The 21016-nt window shown below is 39.1% G+C and overlaps 1 protein-coding gene across 4 annotated transcripts in view; it reads right to left on the minus strand.

The window, feature by feature from the left end:
* Positions 1–21016, minus strand: part of slc12a7b (solute carrier family 12 member 7b) — a 63000-nt gene that overhangs the window by 23821 nt on the left and 18163 nt on the right. For all 4 annotated transcript variants that reach the window (XM_037078921.1, XM_037078918.1, XM_037078919.1 and 1 more), the window contains exons 2-3: positions 2591–2685; positions 1682–1813 (exon numbers count right to left, since the gene is read on the minus strand). In XM_037078921.1, the coding sequence (XP_036934816.1) occupies positions 1682–1813; positions 2591–2685 (227 nt within the window). The remainder of the gene's footprint in view (positions 1–1681; positions 1814–2590; positions 2686–21016) is intronic.

Genomic DNA, 21016 nt, shown 5'->3' on the forward strand with positions numbered 1-21016 from the left:
ATTTCCATGCAGGGGACAGGATGGAGCAACTGGCATGGGACTGAAGCTGTGGTCACAGAAGCATGTATGTGCCACATGGCAGCACTGTGGCTACTTTTTAATTTTTCTTCTCAAAGAAATTGAAACATGAGTATCCAATGTTTCCAGAAGAAAAACAAGAGCATTTGTGACTGTCGTACAAGAGCAAGGCTTGGGCTGACTCACAAGAGTACTGGACTATCAGCAGTATATTTCTTATTACATCTATATACTGGACTTTGATAGCTGTTCTGTCACTCAACCAATAGGATGTAAATTATGGAATATGGCCAGTATTCTAAAGTAGCTCCAAAAACATAGGAGGCAGCAGCTCACCAGAGTAACTGTTGCTCTTTGCTAGGTTTCCTTGGCTGTAGCTAGCTATAGTTAGCTAACCGGTTCAGGGCTTGGTCAGCCAAGGAGCGAAGAGTTTGTTTGGACTGAGACCTCAGATCACGGGGGAGCCTAAGTGAACACAGCAGGAAACCAGACTAGGAGTAAACACAGCCTCTTAGAATGAGGGAGGTCAATTCTAAGATAAAAGATGCAGTATGGAAGTGATTTATAGCAGCTCAGAAGAGGCATAAAGCAGCAGAACACTGAAAGAGAGTCATTGATGTGTAGAGCTGGAATATTTTCACATTTTACTTACTTAAATTAAGTGAGTTATTTAGATCAAACCAGAGGTAATTGTCAAAAGACAGTGAGCTTGATTTTGTTTATGTCGAGTTGGACTTAAGTGTGTTTAACTACGAGTTAATGAGGTGGTTAAGCTTGCCTTAGTTCAGTAAAAGAAAGAAATGTGATGGTGTATGGTTGAATTGTCCTGTTTATTTAAGCAAATAAAAGCAAGCATATTTCATTACTTGACATTTTGTGAGTTTATCAAGTTTATTTGTCACACATTTAGCTGGCATTATATATATCTCCCAGCTGGAACTACCTGAGCTATAGGACTATTGCCTCTTGACAAACAAAATGCTATTATGAAATGGGAGCGGCAGGGGCTTGCTGGTTAGCATGCTAATTTCAGTAGACATCTCTGCATAAATTAATAAACTTTAACTCTAACTTTAACTTAACTCATATCTTACAAATTGTTCCTTTAAAGAAATGGCCCTTTCTCTACACAAAATATAGCCTTCAAATGAGAGTGTTGCCTCAAAGGAAGCTTGTTGTTTTCGAAGAGTAATACTTGAAAGAGTTTGGTTATACATGAATAAAATTCTCTGATATGGGTCCATTAATTCAGTTTTTAATACAGGCTTAGTTGCTGGACTAATTCAATTTCTTGTAAATCGATACTCCAAACTTCCTCTACACACTGTAAATCAATGGCATACCATAGAGTTTAAAAAACAAAACAATCATTATTGCGGCATCTGCAATGGTACATAAGGAAAAGGGTAGGCGTGGAAACAAAACGCTGCTATGGAGAGGAAAATAATGTCCTCCACTTGGCATACCCACTCAGAATGTTCTGAGGACAAAACAAACGGCAGGGCTTCATCGGTCAAAGACCCTGTTATGTAATGAGGTTCAGCATGTTTAAAAGTACAACTGTTAATATGCAACTCTATGGTACCTTACTGTACTGTATGTAGACAACTCCACCTCATAGCTCTGACAGACATTGTATAAACAAGGCTCTCCGGTCATGTACCTTAACAGCTTTCTTCTTGGGCCCCTCGTCCTCCTCAGCCTCCTCGTGCTCCTGGGCCCCCTGGGTGAGATTGGTGTAGTTTGCCAGTTTGTTGAGGAGAGATGACACCATGGGGTTGCTGTCCATCTCCTCCTGCAAGACGAAAAACATCTGTTCATGTTCTGAACAAAAGTATCACTTGGACTAACTTCAACAGTAATATAATGTATGTTTTGACAGCATATAAAATTTGATTTTTAAAATACTCTTATAACTTTATTTTGGCCTTTGAGTAATTCAGTTACCATAAACTTTTCTGGGATCAAAATGCACAGTGCAATATTTGATGCACTGTTCAAAGTATCTTAGAATAGTACAGCTGGGTCGGCTTCATGCTGAGTGGGGAAATTAGAAGCTGCTGTGCTTAATTGATCCTATACATGTGCCAGTCACCACAGAGCAACAAGGTCTGCCAAATGGCAGAGCAAGGCACCTGGCAGAGGTTTGGCTGAATAAACTTGGAGGAATGCAGTATTTATGGAAAGGACACTTTCTGATTGGTGGATTGAGTGCAGACAAGATTGGTACTTTTACCTCCTTGTGTATATATTTAGTTCACCACCCTGATGCTTTTGCATACAGTGCATTCATCAAGTGCTGTGCTTTACAGGCAGGTTCAAAATAAAAACTGCACAACTAGATCTGCTGGTGAATCCTTACTTAAAAAGAATAGTATTATATTATGTGTTATGTATATTATGTATTATGTATTTGCAGCTTCTATCACTTGACTTCGGGGTTTCTCCTTCATGGCCAAAAGGACATTGCAAAGACAAGTAAGACTGGTTTTCTAGTGTAGTAAAACATCACTCTGGCCTGTGTGAAGAAGCTATATCAACTCAATGATGATGAAAGCTACAGGACCGCTACCTCAAAAAGGGCCATGTTGGTGCCATCATAGCTGTTGCCTTTGTCGATGTCTGTGTTGTTGATGAAGGGGCTGTTCTCCTTTGGGACGCCGTCACCTGTGGAGACACAACACAGCTGTTTCTTTAAAACAAATGTAGTTTAGGTTTAACATGTGTTGTCTGGGTCTGGGTCATACCTATTCTGTTCACAACATAGTCAGAGGGATCTCATCATCATGACCTGATAACATAAAAAACAACATGCAAGTGGTTCCTGCTAACAATCCCAAGCCATTATCAAGGTGAAAGTATTTTGATTTTGAACAGTGCAGACTAAATGCTCCAGAGCCACTGAGGAGTCTCTGCCATGCACTTAACTGCACTTGAGTTTCATATCACTATGTACATTTTTAATAATCCAGGATATCATGTTGAGGACTTCTCATAAAATGCATGAATAATTCAAATCTAAACTTTAGAAATGTAAATGGACTCTGACTTTATGTAACTGAGCGAAGAAAACCAACAAACCACACTCTGACAGCACTCAAATCAGTATGTTTTTTGCAAATTGATACACTTTTCAGAAAAAAATATATCTTATTATTATCCATTAAGATTCTATTAAACATATGTAATCATCAAAATTATACACTGGGAGAGAAAAGAACAATAAAAACAACTTGATGCATAGAAAGACAGCCTTAAACAAGATAATCAGCAAGAACTTGTTCACAAAACTAACCAAATGTACTACAAAACCTGAACTGAATCCAAAAAATTTTGCACCAGATTATCTGAGCAGAATGTGACATTGAGACGTTAACACGCACATCACATGGCACATTGAAAAAAAGATGCATGACACAGCACCAACAGCACATGCGCAAGTGGATTTGACAATCACAGATTGAACTAATTGGCATACCTAAGCAAGTGGTTGAGATATTTGGCTGATGCATTTCTAGCTTTTAATGTGAAAAATGTTTTCAAATTTGTAATCTAAGGATTAAATAACTTTCCAACTAAGAAGCATTGAACATACGACATGATGACATTATTTACTTGGAAGATGAGCCTTTTAAAATGTATAAAACAAACAGAAAATGGATCTGAATAAATCACAATCAATCTGTTTTAACTCCTTAATTAAGAATTTCATCTCATTTTGAGCTCCTACCAAAGTAGTAGGGCAAAAGATGACCTAACTTCAAAGGTCTTATGTTCGACCAAACTCACAACAGTCGAGCCATCTTCACAGACATTCTAACACCAGACTGTGAACAGTGTCTTTGCTGCTGCCTATACAACAACACACTGAGCAAATGTTTTGAATGAACAGGCAGTGTAGAGTGTTGGGCTAAGATATCTGTAAACAGTTAGGGATGTAATTTCGAAAATATCTGTGTGAGCGTGTGTGCTCCCCTTATATTCATCATATGAAAGAAGAAAAAAGCTTCCCTTGTTTTCATTATATTGAATTGCATCAAATTAATTGAAAACACAAAATGTATTCATTTATACATGCCAATAACTGGGATGTAAGGGATTTGTATACAACAACAAATTCATTCATTTGGTTTGTTTAAGGGGAAAAATGACAAAAGCAGCAGCACCAACAAAAATGGTACGTTCTATTGTATAGACAACATTAGAAGTTAAAGTCACTAAGACAAACAACAAAACAATAAACATGGGATTCTAAAAGAAATACTAGAGGGAAAATGCAACAGGAAATGGAGGTGGTGACTATAAACCTCTTAAAGTGAAGGACAAAGTTGTCCTTACTAGAGCACCCTCAAAGAAATAACTGGATTACAGGTAATGAAAGAGACAGCAGCACATCATCCAGGCATAACAAATGGAGCCATATTTTGCAAAAAATAGTCGCATAGTTACCATTTAATTAAAATCCAATGCCTGTATTGACCTCAGAACCTGATAAACATTCAGGTGAGGATCCACTTTGCAAGCTCTAACTGAACGCTCTGGAGGTAGTATCAGTGCCGTATTATTGGTGAACCGAACCAGTATGAAATGAACGGATAAGCTGGCAGTGCGGAGCGAGGGAGTGTCGATCGGATGGTCAGTTAACTACACAGGTCCTTCACTCAACTTAATGACATAGTAACTGTCTTTGGCAACTTATATGAGGAAAAAAATCCCACAGCTGTACGTGGAGAAGCATCTGTCCTCCCGCCTGTCCTACCGACCCTTCGTCACATTTCTGCCCAAAAAACAGCGTCTGTCACCCACAAAAAACTTTAATTCACTAAGTGTTGGTTATGAAAATAAATCACTGCAACGGTCAGCCGCCATCCCCACGAGTGAGGGAGTCAGATTGACAGACACCTTGAAAACACACCAACGTCATCATCATGACGTCACCGTCATGCCTCTTTAGGCGCCGTAGCGCTGGCTTTTTGTGTGAATTCATGGCGGTTCATCTTTAAGGCGGAGATGTTTCCCCCTGTGTGTGAATCACCATTGGCGGAGGATTGGCAAACCGCCGCTCCACCTGGGGTTACCTTTGACAAACTATTGTTCCATGCACTTGGTCTGCAAACAATTTGTGTTTGTATTGCTTTATGTGATAACTTGACAAAGATGAATCCATAACTACACAGAAAAAACAAAACAAAACAAAAAAAAACATCCAGCATGACTTCTCAGAGCTGACTGACATTTTCAAATTGTTAATTCTGATGAGTGGTTTAAACCCAAAGAAGTTCAATTTACAGTAAAACTGTAATCCTCCAATCTGAGCATCTGAAACCAGAGACCGTTTGGCTATCTCATCTGAAAAACTGCTCAAAGGATTCATCAATTATCAAATAGTTACAGCTTTACTCCCTGTTGGACGAGATGAAACGATTGAATTCATAGTTTAATGGATTACTTTACTATACACTGTGAGGAAAGGAAATTTGTTGGACATCCTCAGTTCTGTTTTAAAAGGATGAACACCTAACTGAAGACCAGCTCTGTCCAGGGATTCCATGCAGATCCGTGAAAACATGTTAAATATCCAATACATTAACATTATTACAGATTGAGGGCTTTTTTGTTATTCAAATATACCATTCATCTCCATTATCAATCTCAGTTCTACAGGAAATATCAGGTATGGATGTGGCCATGGCCAATGTGAACGATTAAAAGTACTATAATAAAGTGATTTAGTTCATGAAGACTCGTTTATAAAAAAAATATTTTATGAAGGGACACTATAGTAGCCCCAGACACTACAAGAAATGTTCACAATCATAAGAGTCCATTGTTTACCCGGCTCTTTGCCACATCTTCTTCATTCATTAGTGGAGCTTCCTACTGTGAACTCTGGCTGCTATGGGGATTTCATGGGTAACTTTTACTGCTTGATCCAGCTGCAGGGGGAATAAGAGGCTTGCAGCATGGCTTAGTGCAGCAGTAATCACAGGGAAAGTCACTACGTCCTTGTACTGAGAAGCTCTTTAAAACATAGTCTGATTGGTACAGTAGAACACATTGGATGAGGGCGCCATGATTCCATAAACTGAGATGACGGAAGAATGAATACAACTTAATGACCATTGTAGTGTGAGGATGCAGCCTAGGCTGAACCAACCTGTCAGTCATCGCTTAGCTTGGTAGGCTGCTACACACCACAGGTAATCATTGTCTTAAATGACACCAGCTAAATCCTCTTTGAGGCCTGGGGGCAGGCTAAAACTGGCAGCATCCTTTCTAAATCAGCTGAACTTTCAGCTTTTAGAATGTGCCCACGTGTCAGGTGGTTGAGACATCAATCAGGAAGTGAACAGAATGAGCATAATGGTTACATGACATTATACAAGTCAAATAATACAGTTAAGAAAATATATTGTGACACAGCTATAAAATGGTTTTAGTAAAAATACTGTACTGTGGGAATTAATAGTCTAGTGTTAGTGGCTGAGATAAGCTTTATGACTCACTGCCAAGGCAGAGTGGAAGATGACAAAAACCATTCAAGCAAATGATTTACCAGCCAAACTATACATTATATATATTGACTTTAGTATTTAAGTATTTTAAAAAAAATGCAGCAGTAAAATAGTTAGAATTATTACAAAAGCACTTTGTAACCTATTGTTCAGAATAATTGGTTGGGTTGCAACATAATAATAGATACGATGTTTTTATAGAGAGTTTTTAAAATCTATTGTTGTAGAAATAAATAGGATATTTTTAATGCTTCTGACTTTACAAGGTGCACTTCCTCATAAAAGTCACTGTCAGTGCTCACTTGTATGCTTCGCCGTACAAGGCAACACAGATTTCAGACTTAAAGAGGCGCACCTAAATCCACCATAAGGTTCAGGTCCCTGTGTGTGTCAAACCCTGAGACAGACAGGCAGTAAAGGACAGAAGCAACATGCCAGTGAATTAGCGATTGATGGAATACTTACCTTTTAAATAAGAGGAGGATCAAGGATCAAGTCTGAGTGAAATAACGAGTCAATGGTGTTTAAATCCAAGTTTTCTTTTAATTTTGTCAATTCTAAGCTAGAGTCATCAAACTTGTGAGTCAAGATCTAAGTCAAGACCAAGTCACGTGACTCAACTCCACCTCTGTCAAGACATAATGATATAAAAATTGTTAGGTAGAGTTGTAGTTTAATGTGTTGAGGTATGTTTCTGGTTGTTATAAAAAAAGAAAAAAGATCATCTGTAGAGGCAACTTCTACCAGGGGACACACAAACCATCAAAAATGTACTTCAAGCCATAGACGAGGCAGTGTACATTTCTGAATGTTGTTCATAAAGGAAGCAAACTGAGAAAAACTTTTATATCTTATGTTTCATGTCTAAAGGGAAATAAAAATACCATCACAACGTGGTTACATGCTGGGCTTTCAGGCCGCTTTAAGCTAGAAACACTGAAAATGTCTGAAATTGTGTCCACTCCTCCTGTGACCTAAGGCTTCCCTTACAAATCACCACCCAAGCTAGGCCAAAGTACCAGCCACCAAAAATCCACAAATACTGCTATTACTGCAGTCATTGTAGATTATGTACTAAAGAATAAGCACAGGCACAAAGAACAATAATTCTACAGAAGGTGGAGGTCAACAATGTCTGTAGATGTCAGTCAGTATGTTAACATATCGTAACTATCGGTGTGTAAACGTTAACATGTGTATGTGTGAGTGTGCTTTGGTGTGCTGTGGCTAACAGTCCTAGGGGACATGGTCCAGATTCATATACAGTAGTCGTGACAAGACTCTGGCCTAGTTAACAGATGTTGGCCTCTGTGCACATCACATGTGTTGTCATTTATCTTTGACTAGTTCACTCAGCTTCCTGGAAATCCATGTCAATTTTCTCTCTTTTAATGGGACTTACAACTATATGGGATTAAAAATAAAAAACTGAATGATAAGTAGTCTGGTTTCAGCTTTCAAAAAGCTATCCTAATGTGTGGGTTGAAATCTGGGGAGAAAAGCGTCAGATCATGCTGAGTTAAAATAATTTATAAAGCCTCGACCAGCTCTGCCTTCCCCTGAGAAAATCTATTCAGTTACAATGACTGAATAAGTACATACTGCAAAGATGGCAGCCTGCTCTTTGACAATATTACCCATCCTGCATTGCAAAAACTCTAACATCAGCTGTTCTCATGTCAGTCCAGGAATGCTGAAAGTGCACAGCATATACAAACTCGTTCATGAAGAGCAAATTATGTAAATGTTGGCAAATATGCACCTGCTGTAGGGGAGAGCATGAGAGAGGAGGAGAGTAACACTGAAGATGAAAGCTGCAAGGAGCGTGTCCGAGTGTGCAAAAAACATCCATTTATCCATCTATAAAACCTAACAATGTCTTCAGCTAAAGTGATCTTTATCATGTGATACTGCTACATGCACTATAATGTACCTGATACTGAATTTATTCAACAGACAGGCATGCAATGATACATTTAAACTTCATTTATCTGCACCTTTGTTCCTGTTTGCAATCATTTACATTATATATGATGTTAATAATTTTTTTTTTAATTGAATTCACAGCACACGCAACAGGATAAAAATAACCTCAATTGTTTAAAAAAAATAAAGCTACCAAGTGCTGATGCTGAATATCAGGTGCATCAGAGCAACTCATGAAAATATTTTCATACAAACATACACATCCTGGAGCCAGACATTCTATTAAAAAAATGCAAACCTTGAATCCCACCAAACCCAAAACTACACTGAAACCATAAACATGCTTTTTAAGCACACAGTACTTGAGCTGAGATTACAGCCTTTGCATATACAATGTTCTGTATGTACCTGAAGAGTCATCTTACTTTAAACTCAAAGAAAAGTTCTGCACTACAGGCCACAATCCTTTCCTCTTTCTTGGTATGGTGAAATAAGTTTATGTGCCAGATTTAACGTACAAAAGTGCGTGCAAGGCTACATAAATCTCTTTTATTGTGTTTGTCCTCTTCTCAACACTTATGTTGTATCTTATTTTGTATGTATACAGGCTTGGTGGTGTCTGAACATAATGCCAGACTCCCATACTTGTCATCAGTGTGGCCTGCAAAGGAAATCCAACAAACAAAGCCTAGGTCAAATAAGACCAATGATTGTGTTTTGCCTCTGAACAATAAAATCTGGTACTGAAGTGAAATGTGTTGAGTTGTTGCAGTCACAATCTAACTATTGTGATGACAGGAGCCAGGAATGGACACATTCTGCTTCACTATGTCCCCATTTTCCACAACAAAACATACCATTCAAACACTAGTTAATGTTCTGCGGTATGACAGGCATACAATTAAGTAGGGAATAAATCTCTTAATTACTATGTATAGCTTATTGTATATTTTGACAGTTACTTCAAAACAGGAAGACCAGACAAGATTGTGAACAGTGGAACTCTGTCCAACTTGCTCACATCAAATAGGTTGTCAGCCAAGAGAAGTTGACCAAAGCTAGACATATGGAAGACATTGAATTTTATTGCTCACTCCTTTTTCTTTCTTTTCTTTCTTGTTGTGAAAATATTTTTTGGAATAACCATTCACATAAAAGACAAAAAAGATCTCAAGACATGTTCCTCTAAAAGATCCCTCCATAGAATAATGCAAAGAAGAACGTCACTCAATTTTACAGCTCTCCAAAACTCTGAAGTTTCTTTCACCTTTTTTACTTTTTGGAGATGACAACATCTGGCTGTTAAAGAGACAGATATTTTGTTGGAACTGGTGGAGACAAAACAACAGAGTAACATCTCAATATATTGAATGTGTTTGCCAAATGATGTGATTCATGAAATTTTAACATTCATAAATGATAACACTTAAACTTTCACAGATTACGCCAGACTGAATACAGAATCCAAGCAACCCACAGGCCTGTCTATAATAAAGAGGAAGAAAGGCAGAAGCGTAAAATCTCTTGTGTAATTGTTGATGAATGTATGCAGGTGTGTTCGGTGGGGAGAGCTCTGTGTGTGTGTGTGTGTGTGTGTGTGTGTGTGTGTGTGTGTGTGTGTGTGTGTGTGTTCTACTTGTGCAGGTGGCAAGGAGAGTGTCACTGCGCTATGGTGCATTAGACGACCCCTAAAAATGTGACAATGCTAGAGACTATACAGGACATTAGATAGACACAAAGATTTTTGTTTTTACTGCAAATATTTATTGGTTTCAAATATTGGTTATCGGCCTGCATTGTTACTATTAATCTGTATTGATATTTGCCCTGAAAAAGCTGTATCAGTTCCCTAATGACATGAGAAATGAAGAAGCTGAAACTAAAAATGATGTGGCTCATTTCATATATCTTTATGTATTTTATTTAACTGCTGTGTCTCTAATTGACTGCACACTTATAATCAATGAAAGAGCTTGCTGTCACTGACACCTAAAGCTTTAAACCAAAACGATAAACTTTGAGCACTGTCAGGAAATACATTTTAAAAAATGCCTCTAACTTTATTCTGCTTGAACTTGTGAGTGCCAGAGCAAACAATTCCCCAAGTGTACAATGTTTCGGTCAAAGTCATGGTATCATTGCACCATAAAGCAGTTACATGTGCAGATGGTTTTGAAAATCCTCAATGCTGCTGCATGCTGCACTGCCCTGACATCGGATATTCAAAGAGCATTCTTTTACATCACAGTCAGCGATGTTACATAAGGTAGTGGGATTCCCTGACCCTGCCTCAGAAAGCAGTTATTCATCAGTCTGTCATTTGTCATTAGTGAAAGATTGAATGTGGCGCTTTTGCCATCAGGTTTCTTTAATTCTTCTCAGCGCTTTGTGATGCTACAGAAGCTGTGGTGAAGCTCGGGCTGAAGTCAGACTTCATCAGCACTCTACTAGCTTACAGCAGGTACACTGAGGATGTGCTAATGGTTCGGCTCAGCCTCTCTGGTCACTCTGGTAATAAATGACCATGCATCCTATTTATAACCACTAAGCTGCCATGCTGTGACGACGCTGTAAGCTGCCTAACACTGTCGGAGTTGGCCTGTGGCTTAGAAAAAAAATAAAGAGGGAAGGACAACGGGAGTCGAGAAAGTAGAATGTCAAAAACCAGTCAGAGGTTAATGTAAAAAAAACAAAAAAACATTCATCAGCTTTAAGTTTAAGAAGCAGGAGGGAAAAAAGGAAAATGACTTGAGTCATATGTACTTTGGCTAATGTGAGCCAATCATTTATATGGTGAATTTCTCAACACAACTGGTTCAGTTAGTGCCGGCATTTCTTACAAAGTGATCCACACATGACCACATTCATTAAAATATCATGATTTGAGACTTAGTGAGTGAAGCACAATAAAGTAATTTACTGTAAATACTTTTCCATCAGTTAAAAAATTCCAATTAATCTGGTATAGGGAAGCGACACACTAACACCTCCTATTAAGTAACATGTGTCTTTAGTGGAACAAGTTATCTTGAACAGAAGTATTATACAAGCCAACACACTAAATGCTATCCAGGCACACTACAGAAAGCCCATCAATAAAACAAGCATCCTTACCAACCAATCCTATGAAAAAAGACGGAGAACAAAAACACTGCACATATAACAAAATATCCTTAACATAGCCCCAGTGAAAAAGCCTGAGTATAGTTGTGCTAGCGAAGGGCAACTGAAGGAGTAGCTCAATTAATAAAAACTTACCCTTCCGTCGAGAGCCAGCCCTCTGCTCCATTCTGAGGAGCCAGGCTAAAAAAGGGGGGTGGAGGGGATGGGGTCCTAGTAGTGGTCTCTGGGGAACTCCAGTTACTGGGCTCCAAAATATCGAGATACTGACAGTGAGGTGCAGAAGTCAGGAATGCTGCCTGTGCTGGCTGGATAATGTGAGGATCAGCTATTTCTGTGACACTGTGTGTGTGTGTGTGTGTGTGTCTGTGTGTGTGTGTGTGTGAAAAAAAAGTGGCTGTGACGACGATGTCAGCGACATCATCCACGCATCACAAAGCACCCTCACCACGCGCACATGTGCACACACACACGCACGCGCATGCATACGCACACACACGCACACCTCCCTCTACTCAACCTCCTAGAGCTGCTGATCCCTGCTACACGCATAAACGCACATGCGCATGCATGTTTCAACACACACACACACACAAGAGGGGAGGAGCAAAGAAAGTGAGGGAAGCAGGAATCAGTAGTAGAACAGACACAGCTTTAGAGCAGAGTGTGGCACTTGCCATCCAAAGTAAAAGCTGTGCGCTACATCTATCCTTTTGAATCAATAACTGTTACTATTCTCAGCTGCAGGTGCAGTCTGAGTGAGCAGTTTCATTTACAGTCTGACCTCCAGGGTGTCATAGGTGGAGATGGTCAATTGACCAGCACAGCACAGGCAGCACGTACAGCCAGAGGCTATGACCATGAGCATACTGGACGAGAGGATACTAGTATGGACTAATGAAATCACAGGCATCTTTACATCAGTTTTAATGTCAATAGATTATCATAAACCATTATAGAAATATTTGCTGACTGAAAGTTTAGTAAATGTAAAAAAAAAAAAATCTCAATACACTTCAGTCATAATTTTGTGGTCCAGAATGGTGCAGAATGTCAAGTGGCATCCACATATGAGATGCCCCAGTAGCTCAGTTGGCAGAGTGTGAAACAGAGCCTTGACCTTGCTGCAGTGGCCAGGGGTTCAAGTCTGACCTGGGGCCCTTTGCTGCGTGTCATCCCCCCTCTCACTCATCCCCACTTTCTGTCATTTCTCTATGCTGTCCAAGGACCCAAGATTCCCAGCAGAACACTGCATTGCAACAAGTTCATCAATGATATTCATATTCAGTGTTGTGGGTGATAACTATATATATTGCCCAGTTTGCTCAGATACAAAAACTAGGAACTAACGTAAAAATAGATGACTGTGATGATTTATAATCATTAAAATATTTTTGAGTTTTATGGTTCCAGTGCACTGATTTCATTTTGGGCAATACAGTTTATTGTTTAACTGGTAATATCCTTATATATCTATGTCACAAACACATTTGAGGGAACACTGCAAAAAAGTTGTGTTTATGCAGTTGGTTTTGTATATACCGTATGTGGAATATTGGCCAACATTCAGGGTCTACTCTATTTTACTATATACATTATTGTTGATTGCTTTTTGTAAACTGATTGATTAATCCACTCATCATTTCAGGACATGAAGCCGTCCAGGCTACCCTGCATCCAGAAAGACTCATGAAGTTACTGCACAACAACACATAGTTTTATTGGGAATACATGTCATTATTTAATTAAAAATATGTTCCTCATGTTAATATATACACGTGTATCTCTGTATCAGCTAGAGGGGACATTGCTGATGACACATTTATAATCACTAATATTATCAATATGGATTTATTTAAATAATCTTTGTTTACTTCTTTCTGACTCAATTATTATGCGCTAGACAAATGTAGACCAGGCTCTGCCCCAGCCTTTACCCCAAAGCTTTGGTAAACTTAGTCCTCTGCGGTCTACCTTTGTCATGGCTGGTCATTAATCTGTCTGTCTAAGAGCATGTGAAGTGGGCACTAATCCCTTAACCAGATTAGGCTAATCCTGAACTTTTTATAAAACGCAAAGGCTCAATTTCTGCACCGTGTTCTAGCTGGCTGCCTGTCAGTCGGGTGAGTGACCTTCACCACGCTGAGACATACTTGCTGCTGATCATTCAGCAGAAATGGGAAAAGCAAGGCTCTGGAGCCACCTGTGTGTGGAGTTGTTACTGTCATTACCAACTTCACTGTGATCACCAACTCACTAAGGACAACAATAGTTTGACAGTACTGTCTGATTTCTGAGAGCAAATTCTAAAGAATAATTTCAGAATTAAAGACAAATACACTGACCTCTTGAATAAAAAAAAAACACCCAATATCCACCCATCTTTCAGACACCATGTGAAGACTTAACTGAACATCCGTTGCCAGCATCATTAAATTGACAGATGTGTCAAGGCACAGCTTAAAGAGGGGCTATCAAATCACACAGTAAGAAGGATTAAGTAGTATCAAGCTCCACTTGGTCTGATGTCAGATGGCTGCTGTTATAGTTACTTTGTGTGTCTATGTGTGTGTGTTGCATTTTATTATATCCTAAGCCTTTAAACCCTTCAGGTAAACAACACTGTCTAGTTATGCAACACACAGAATGGGTGGGAGGGATAGGACAGCAAGACACTACTTACTGATAGTGAGTACTACTGTCTATATAGGCTTTGAGGCTTAAAAAAACATCCATACTATGAAGAGGGAGACGGTTGGAAATGGACTGACAGGGTAAAATTCAACATCTGCATCAGAAATATTTTTCAGTCAAATCCAAGTATTGCATGCAAATATAAGAAGAGTACATTTATCTATAGTAGAAGTGGTTAAGAAAGGGTGGAAGTATGCCACAAAGCAAAAAAAAAAGAAAAACAAGGGTCAGCCAAAGCCAGTGGGATCAGTGTTACTTAGTGCAGCTTACACCTGAATCCTCACTGCCATGTGTAAACACAAAGCATGAGATGGGTCACAAAAAATAGTGCATTTGTGATTGCTGGCACAGATTAAGTGCTACTAACAGAAGTCACTCCACTGCCACTACCCGATACTTATAAACAGAACATTCATGTTTTTGAGTTGAGATGGGATGTAATACTTGAAAATCGTCTTCTAAAAGATATATCTTCTAAATAATTCAGGACTGGACTGGACAAGTTAATAACTTATGTACATGTGTATCAGAATTTGTCAAACTTAGATTTAATAAGTGTAGTTTATCAGCAAATGATATTATATATGCAGAGAATCTATAATGTTCCAAAGAATGTAGAAAACTGATGAACATTTCAGATATCTGTGAAACATTGGTGAAATGTCCTACAAAATCATGTGATTGCTCACAGGCACGCACCCTTTCCTTGAATTAAGATGCCTCCACAAGCACAACAATGCCATTTTTATGACCTCATACAGAAAATGGACGCACAAACATACACACACACACACACACACACACACACACACAGAGTGAAGTAGATCCACCTTCCTCCAGTTGGTGTCACTCTCCCACACTCTGAAATAAACAATACATCCACACAACAAAGCTCCCCTAATCACATGTTGACTATGAACTCCAGCTGTAGCTGGCAAGCTAAACTATAGGATTATATCCTGCTTTAAACCAGACCCATCTCTTACCCTTCTCTAATAACTTCCAGTGTCCGCTTTTAATGTAGCAAATACAATTTCTTGGGATATGAAGGGCTCTAGGAACCAGATGTTGGATGTGCTTCCAACATCTGGTAGTATGAGTACTGAATATAAGGGATGGTGTTGAATGGTATTCAAACAAATGAAGAACACAGGAATGTCCGCTCACCATTTCAGTTTTCCCAAAAACGTTATTTAATTGTGTAAAAATCATCCAAAAACATCCAACTTCTTTTCTTTAGGAGGCAAAAGATGTGGTCGGCGGTTCGGTGATGAAGCTGTGGTCAGCAAGTCCACCCATAGATGAATCCGGTGACCAATCTGTGTGCTCCACATAGCGGCACCAGCATTACTGCAGTGGCAAATCATAATGACTCCTCGTCTGCAGTGAGCTGCTGAAAGGACCGCCCTTTTCAATCTAAATTTTAGAACACCCATAACTGCTTAACCATAATTTAAGTTCACCTGATCTAGGATCCACATCCAATTGTACTCACTCATAGATCCCAGCCACCTAAATACAACTGTTTTTTCGTCAAGATCAGCAAGGGGTCTATTCTGGGTCAAGACCTATCCTCCATCCTAGTTTCATAACCTCCTTGGCAAAGTAAAAATAAAATAAAAAAACACATTTGTATATGTATCTGACAGTTCAGCTGAAAAATACTGATCATCCTGTTACAATGCAATGTTCTACTGGAAAATCTTGGGTCCTGGCATTCATGTGGATGCCACCTGACACACACCACCAGCCTAAACACTGACACAGACCAAGTGCACCCCCTCCCTCGCAGCAGTGTTTAGGTGGGTGGTGTGTGTCAAGTGGTTTCAACATGAATGCCAGGAAGCCATTTCCCACAGGAACAATGCATTGTATCAAGATTATCAACATCATTTACTTCACTTGTCAGTGGTTTTAATGATTGGTGTATATTTTGCCAAGAGGCTCTGGCTACTGCATGAAAATACTGCCTGACAGCTATTATACAAAATGGGAATGCATGATAACCTGTATTTCGCACATAACAAAATTCTTGGCTCCTCACCTGTGATGTAACTGGTAAACAATTCATAAAGAACAATAATTTCCTCATAATTTTGGGGAGATTTAGGGGCTTCCTTAAAATGGCTGTAATTTAAAAAAAAAGACTTTTACATGGCCATTTATATCCAAAACCACAGGTATTCGTTGAGCTGTAATGCCTCAACACGTGTTGCATCACATTTGATGATGTAAATGTGAGGCACGTCAATAACAGTGACCAAACACTGGGCCATGCAGAGTAAAGAGGCTGTTAGCTGTTGTTTGTGACCACAACTAAGGGTGGGGCAATTTTAAAGCTATTAAAATGTAGCTTGGTTTGAACCAGAGTTTTACCAACGAGCTAACTGAATCCTGTTTGTTGGACTGCTTATGATTAGAACAGCAAAGTCACTATATTTCCACTGACATCAATCAGTCATGTCACACCCACAATGTACAGAATTTAAACTGATGTTGTTTACCAGTCAACAAGTCCCGGAAAAAATCCAAGAGTGGAACTTTCAGACTTTCAAGTTTGTGAACATTGTGAACAAGTCTAACACCAATAAAAATGACAAAACAGGATTCCTTTTTGCTGGACGTCACTGTTAAAGACATCTGGTTTGTGAGGCTTGTAAACACAGTCAAAAAGGCGGGACCGTGTTTGTACAATCTGCGAATCTATGTACATGAGAGCCATGTGAGAAGTGAGGGCCTCATACAAACCACAGCCAAGGGTGTTAAAATACATAGAGCGCAAAGAAATCTTTGTGTGTGTGCTTATTGGTCTGGGCTTATCAGAGACACCATATTGAGAGGAGGGAAGGAGGAGTGGGGAGGAGATCACTGCACAGGAAATAGGAAGCAGCAGTCAGAGAAGAGTAGACTGACTAAACCATCCAAACAGCAGGAATGGAAATTTTCACTTGGTTGAAAGGTACAAGGTTAACTACTCTTAAGCCTGAGTCGATATTGTTCTTTTTTTCATGTTGGGATTTATCTAGCTGAAGGTCATAAAGTGGCTTTATTAGGAGGTACGTGCAGACAAGACAATGACACAACAATGACAGACAACTCTGCAACTACAACAACAACAGTGTAATGATGTCTTTCAGAGCAATCTGATGAATGATAGACACGCTGACAGCCAATCAAAATCCTACTGAACTTATAGGGCATCAACCAGCTTGATTTTGGGAACATTTTCCAAAAGAATAGTGTTGCAGGATTGCTTATTGTATTAGTTTCTAAATGCAGCCTACCTCTTTTATATAAATTGCAAATTACACATACAAAATGTGATTTTACCAGGAAAACAAAGTTTGTTTTGTCTTTGACGATTGCAAGGATAATTGATGTTGACTCCAAAAATGTCAATAAAATCTCTTGTTGAATATGTTGAATGCTCCGACCTCCTCTTATCTTTGAATACTGTCATTAAACATTTCCATCTGGGTTATCTTTGAAGAACACAAAAGGTCATCAACATCCATTTTCCTGAGCTGCTGACACAGTAGGAGAGCACAACACATCCTTAGCACAAATCAATCAATCAATCAAAAAAATCAACCCAATTAATTTATTATTTAAAGTGCAAAATCACTATGATACATGGTCTTAATACACTGTACAATAAAATCAAGTACAATAATAACAGACAATAGTAAAACACCAGAGGAAAATAATAAAACAGTTATGAATTAGTTTAAACCAAAATATTGGGTAAAGAGGTATGTTTTAAGGCGGGGCTTAAAAATTGCAGTGGATGTAGCTTCTTTGATATCTAGTGGGAGGCCGTTCCATAGAAAAGGAGCACGGTAATAGAAAGCCCTGCCACCAGCTGACGTTTTTATTGATTGATGGGATGACAAGGAGGTTCAAACTAATATAACGAAGAGGGTGTGGCAGAATGTAGGGAGAAAGTAGTTCAGTTAAATAAGATGGTACAGGCCCGTTTAAAGCCTTATAAGTTAAAATAATAACTTTAAAATCAGCTCTAGCCTGAATGGGCAGCCAATGTAATGATGCCAGGACAGGAGTTAAGTGACAGAATCTACTTGTTTTTGTTAAAAGTCTGGTGGCTGAATTTTGCACAAGCTGAAGACTCCTAGTGGTACAGATGGGGAGGCCAGAAAAAATGTGCAGCATGCATGCTAACATCATTATCTTTAAAGTATGGTTACACTGATAGTTCTTGGTATGGATGGCCCTTTATAGTAGGTAGTAGATTCCATAAGTCTAATTATGGAAGTCTCTTCCATTCCCCCAAACAATCTGAGAACTGCAATAAATAAAACCAAATGATGCACAAGTAGATAACATGATGAGTACATTTCATCATGGATTTCCATAGCCTGTGCCCAATATTTGTCAGATAACCTTGGCTAGTAAACTCAGAGCTTCTTTTCCATTAAATCCAAGTGCTTAAATACTGACAACCCAAAATTTCCCACACCTAAGAAGCCACCCTGAATCACTGGAGATTTTGAGAAGTTCTCCTCTGGGAAACTGTTGCTGTATTTTAACAATTACTGATGGCTGTGCAGACAGGCAGACTAATGCAACACATAGGAACAGAACTTGTTCGGTTTAGTAAACATTTTGACCGAAAAAAACAAACTGTCTTAGCCGAAAAACACATGAAGAGTGATTATTTAAGCTTGATATAACAGCACAAGGCTGATAAATTGAATGTTAATGAGTGAAATGTTATTGGATAAACCTTCCTATTCACAGATGAACATGTGTTACTCACTTTAATCAGGAGAAACAATCTTGCAAAGTATCATTTATAACTCCAACCTCAGACAGGTTGCTGAAACCATGTTACATGGGGTGCTTGTAGAATACAACTAGTAACATGGGCAGCATGAAAAAGCAAAAGAGTATAGAGTTTTAACAACATAATAAGGAGAGGAGGAGAAACAAATTACACACAGCTGCTTTGAACAAAACCAGACCTGCCTGGGAAATAAACAGGAAACACATGTCTAGGACAGATGGGCCAACAGGCCAACGGACAGAAGCAGCAACGCCCAAGGCACCACTGATCACCTGCTCAGTTACAGCTTAAAACAACACTGAAATAAAGTTGCAATTTACTATAGCAGGTTTGTCCTCAACTTGTACACAAGTGATTTATTTGAGGGTCACAACCAACCACAACCAGCACTTAAACTACAGCCACTGAAGCCATGAGCTGCACATCGTACCTTCTCTGTGTCATTTATTCACGAGGCGTGGCCTTGTGCAGCATCATCTGTAAGTCTGTGTAGCATTCCCTGTGTAGCAAAAATTAAAGCACTAACTGACCAAAATGAGGGTTTACACGCACTCTTTTGGAGTCAATACTGAAGGTCTGCACAGCAGTGCTCTTTCATATTCCTGCAACAGTCACCTCCAATAGAATTTTTGCCAATTACTGTATATACACTCTCGCTCAGACATCACCCTACCCCACCCACTCCCACAGAAATTATGATCATACTCCATCTACAACACCGTGTTCTGCCAAAAACCTGTCTGCCCTATGCAACAGAGAAAGTATAAGACATATAGGGTTTTATTTGTCTAAACAAAACACTTTGAGACAGTTGTTAAATGAGTTTGTTTTAGATGACATTTAAAAACAGGCCTTAAAAAGAGATAAGAAGCAGCTTCAATGCAGGGCAGTGTAATCCTGAAGTTACAGATCAAGTCCCTCAAATGAAGAATTTGCTTGAGTCAGATGGAATCCTTATGTTGAATCCACAATGTTGGTATTTCCAGGAGAACTAACACAGATTAGTTATAGTACTCAGCAGTACAGAGTCAAACTGCGACCTTCAGTCCAGCTACACACGGTGCACTGACACTATCAGAATTCTGCAACAACAAAGAACTGTGTTTCAAATGTTTTAAACAGCGTATGTTTAAATGAGAATACATACAGAGGAGTAAAACAAAAAGCAATAACCTGGCCAAGATATCATGGTGGTATGTAAGGTCTTGCTTTGTTCCTGGTTACAGTTATCTGGTGTTACTATTTACTTACTGGGAAAATGTGTAGAATGTGGAAGATATTTTGCTCACATACCCAGGAAAATAAATCCCTCTACACACAATTTTGAATTTTATTACAAGCAGAGCGATTCCCGCGTAAGACAGTTAATTGTTTGGGTTGGTGATGAACGGGACATAAAGGAATGTCCCATTTGTCGAGGGACACAAATATCTTTCAGGACACATGAACAGGCACAGAAACTATGTAAACTACCTCATAGTTTTAACACTTTCCCTCTACACTGAGACCAAAAATAGTCTATTTTTAAATTACATTTGGATTGCTTGCCAAAGTTTTACTGTATGTCAACTACAGGCCAATTGATGGTCATTTTGGAAAACTGTATGAGACACAACAACACCCAGAAAGAGAACAGAGACTGACATTATCTGCTGTACTGCCAAGGTACTCAGGGTTTCAGATGTTCACCATAACATCATGAGATGCAGAGTTGGCTATGACATAGACATGACCTCCAGAGAGAGGATTAATAAGCATGGGGATAGAGACAGAACTTAGAACTAGAGAGGGAGGGTAGGACAAAGAGTTTACTCAGAGTGGATGAGCAGAACTGGAGTACATTACATTACAGCATGTGGGTGGGGTCTCACCTCCCCCCACTCAGCCAACGGGGAAGCAAGCCAGCAGGATAATCAATAACAGTGACTGCTGTGTGATT

The sequence above is a fragment of the Acanthopagrus latus genome, chromosome 19 (genome assembly GCF_904848185.1).
Source record: "Acanthopagrus latus isolate v.2019 chromosome 19, fAcaLat1.1, whole genome shotgun sequence".
Classification (NCBI taxonomy): domain Eukaryota; kingdom Metazoa; phylum Chordata; class Actinopteri; order Spariformes; family Sparidae; genus Acanthopagrus; species Acanthopagrus latus.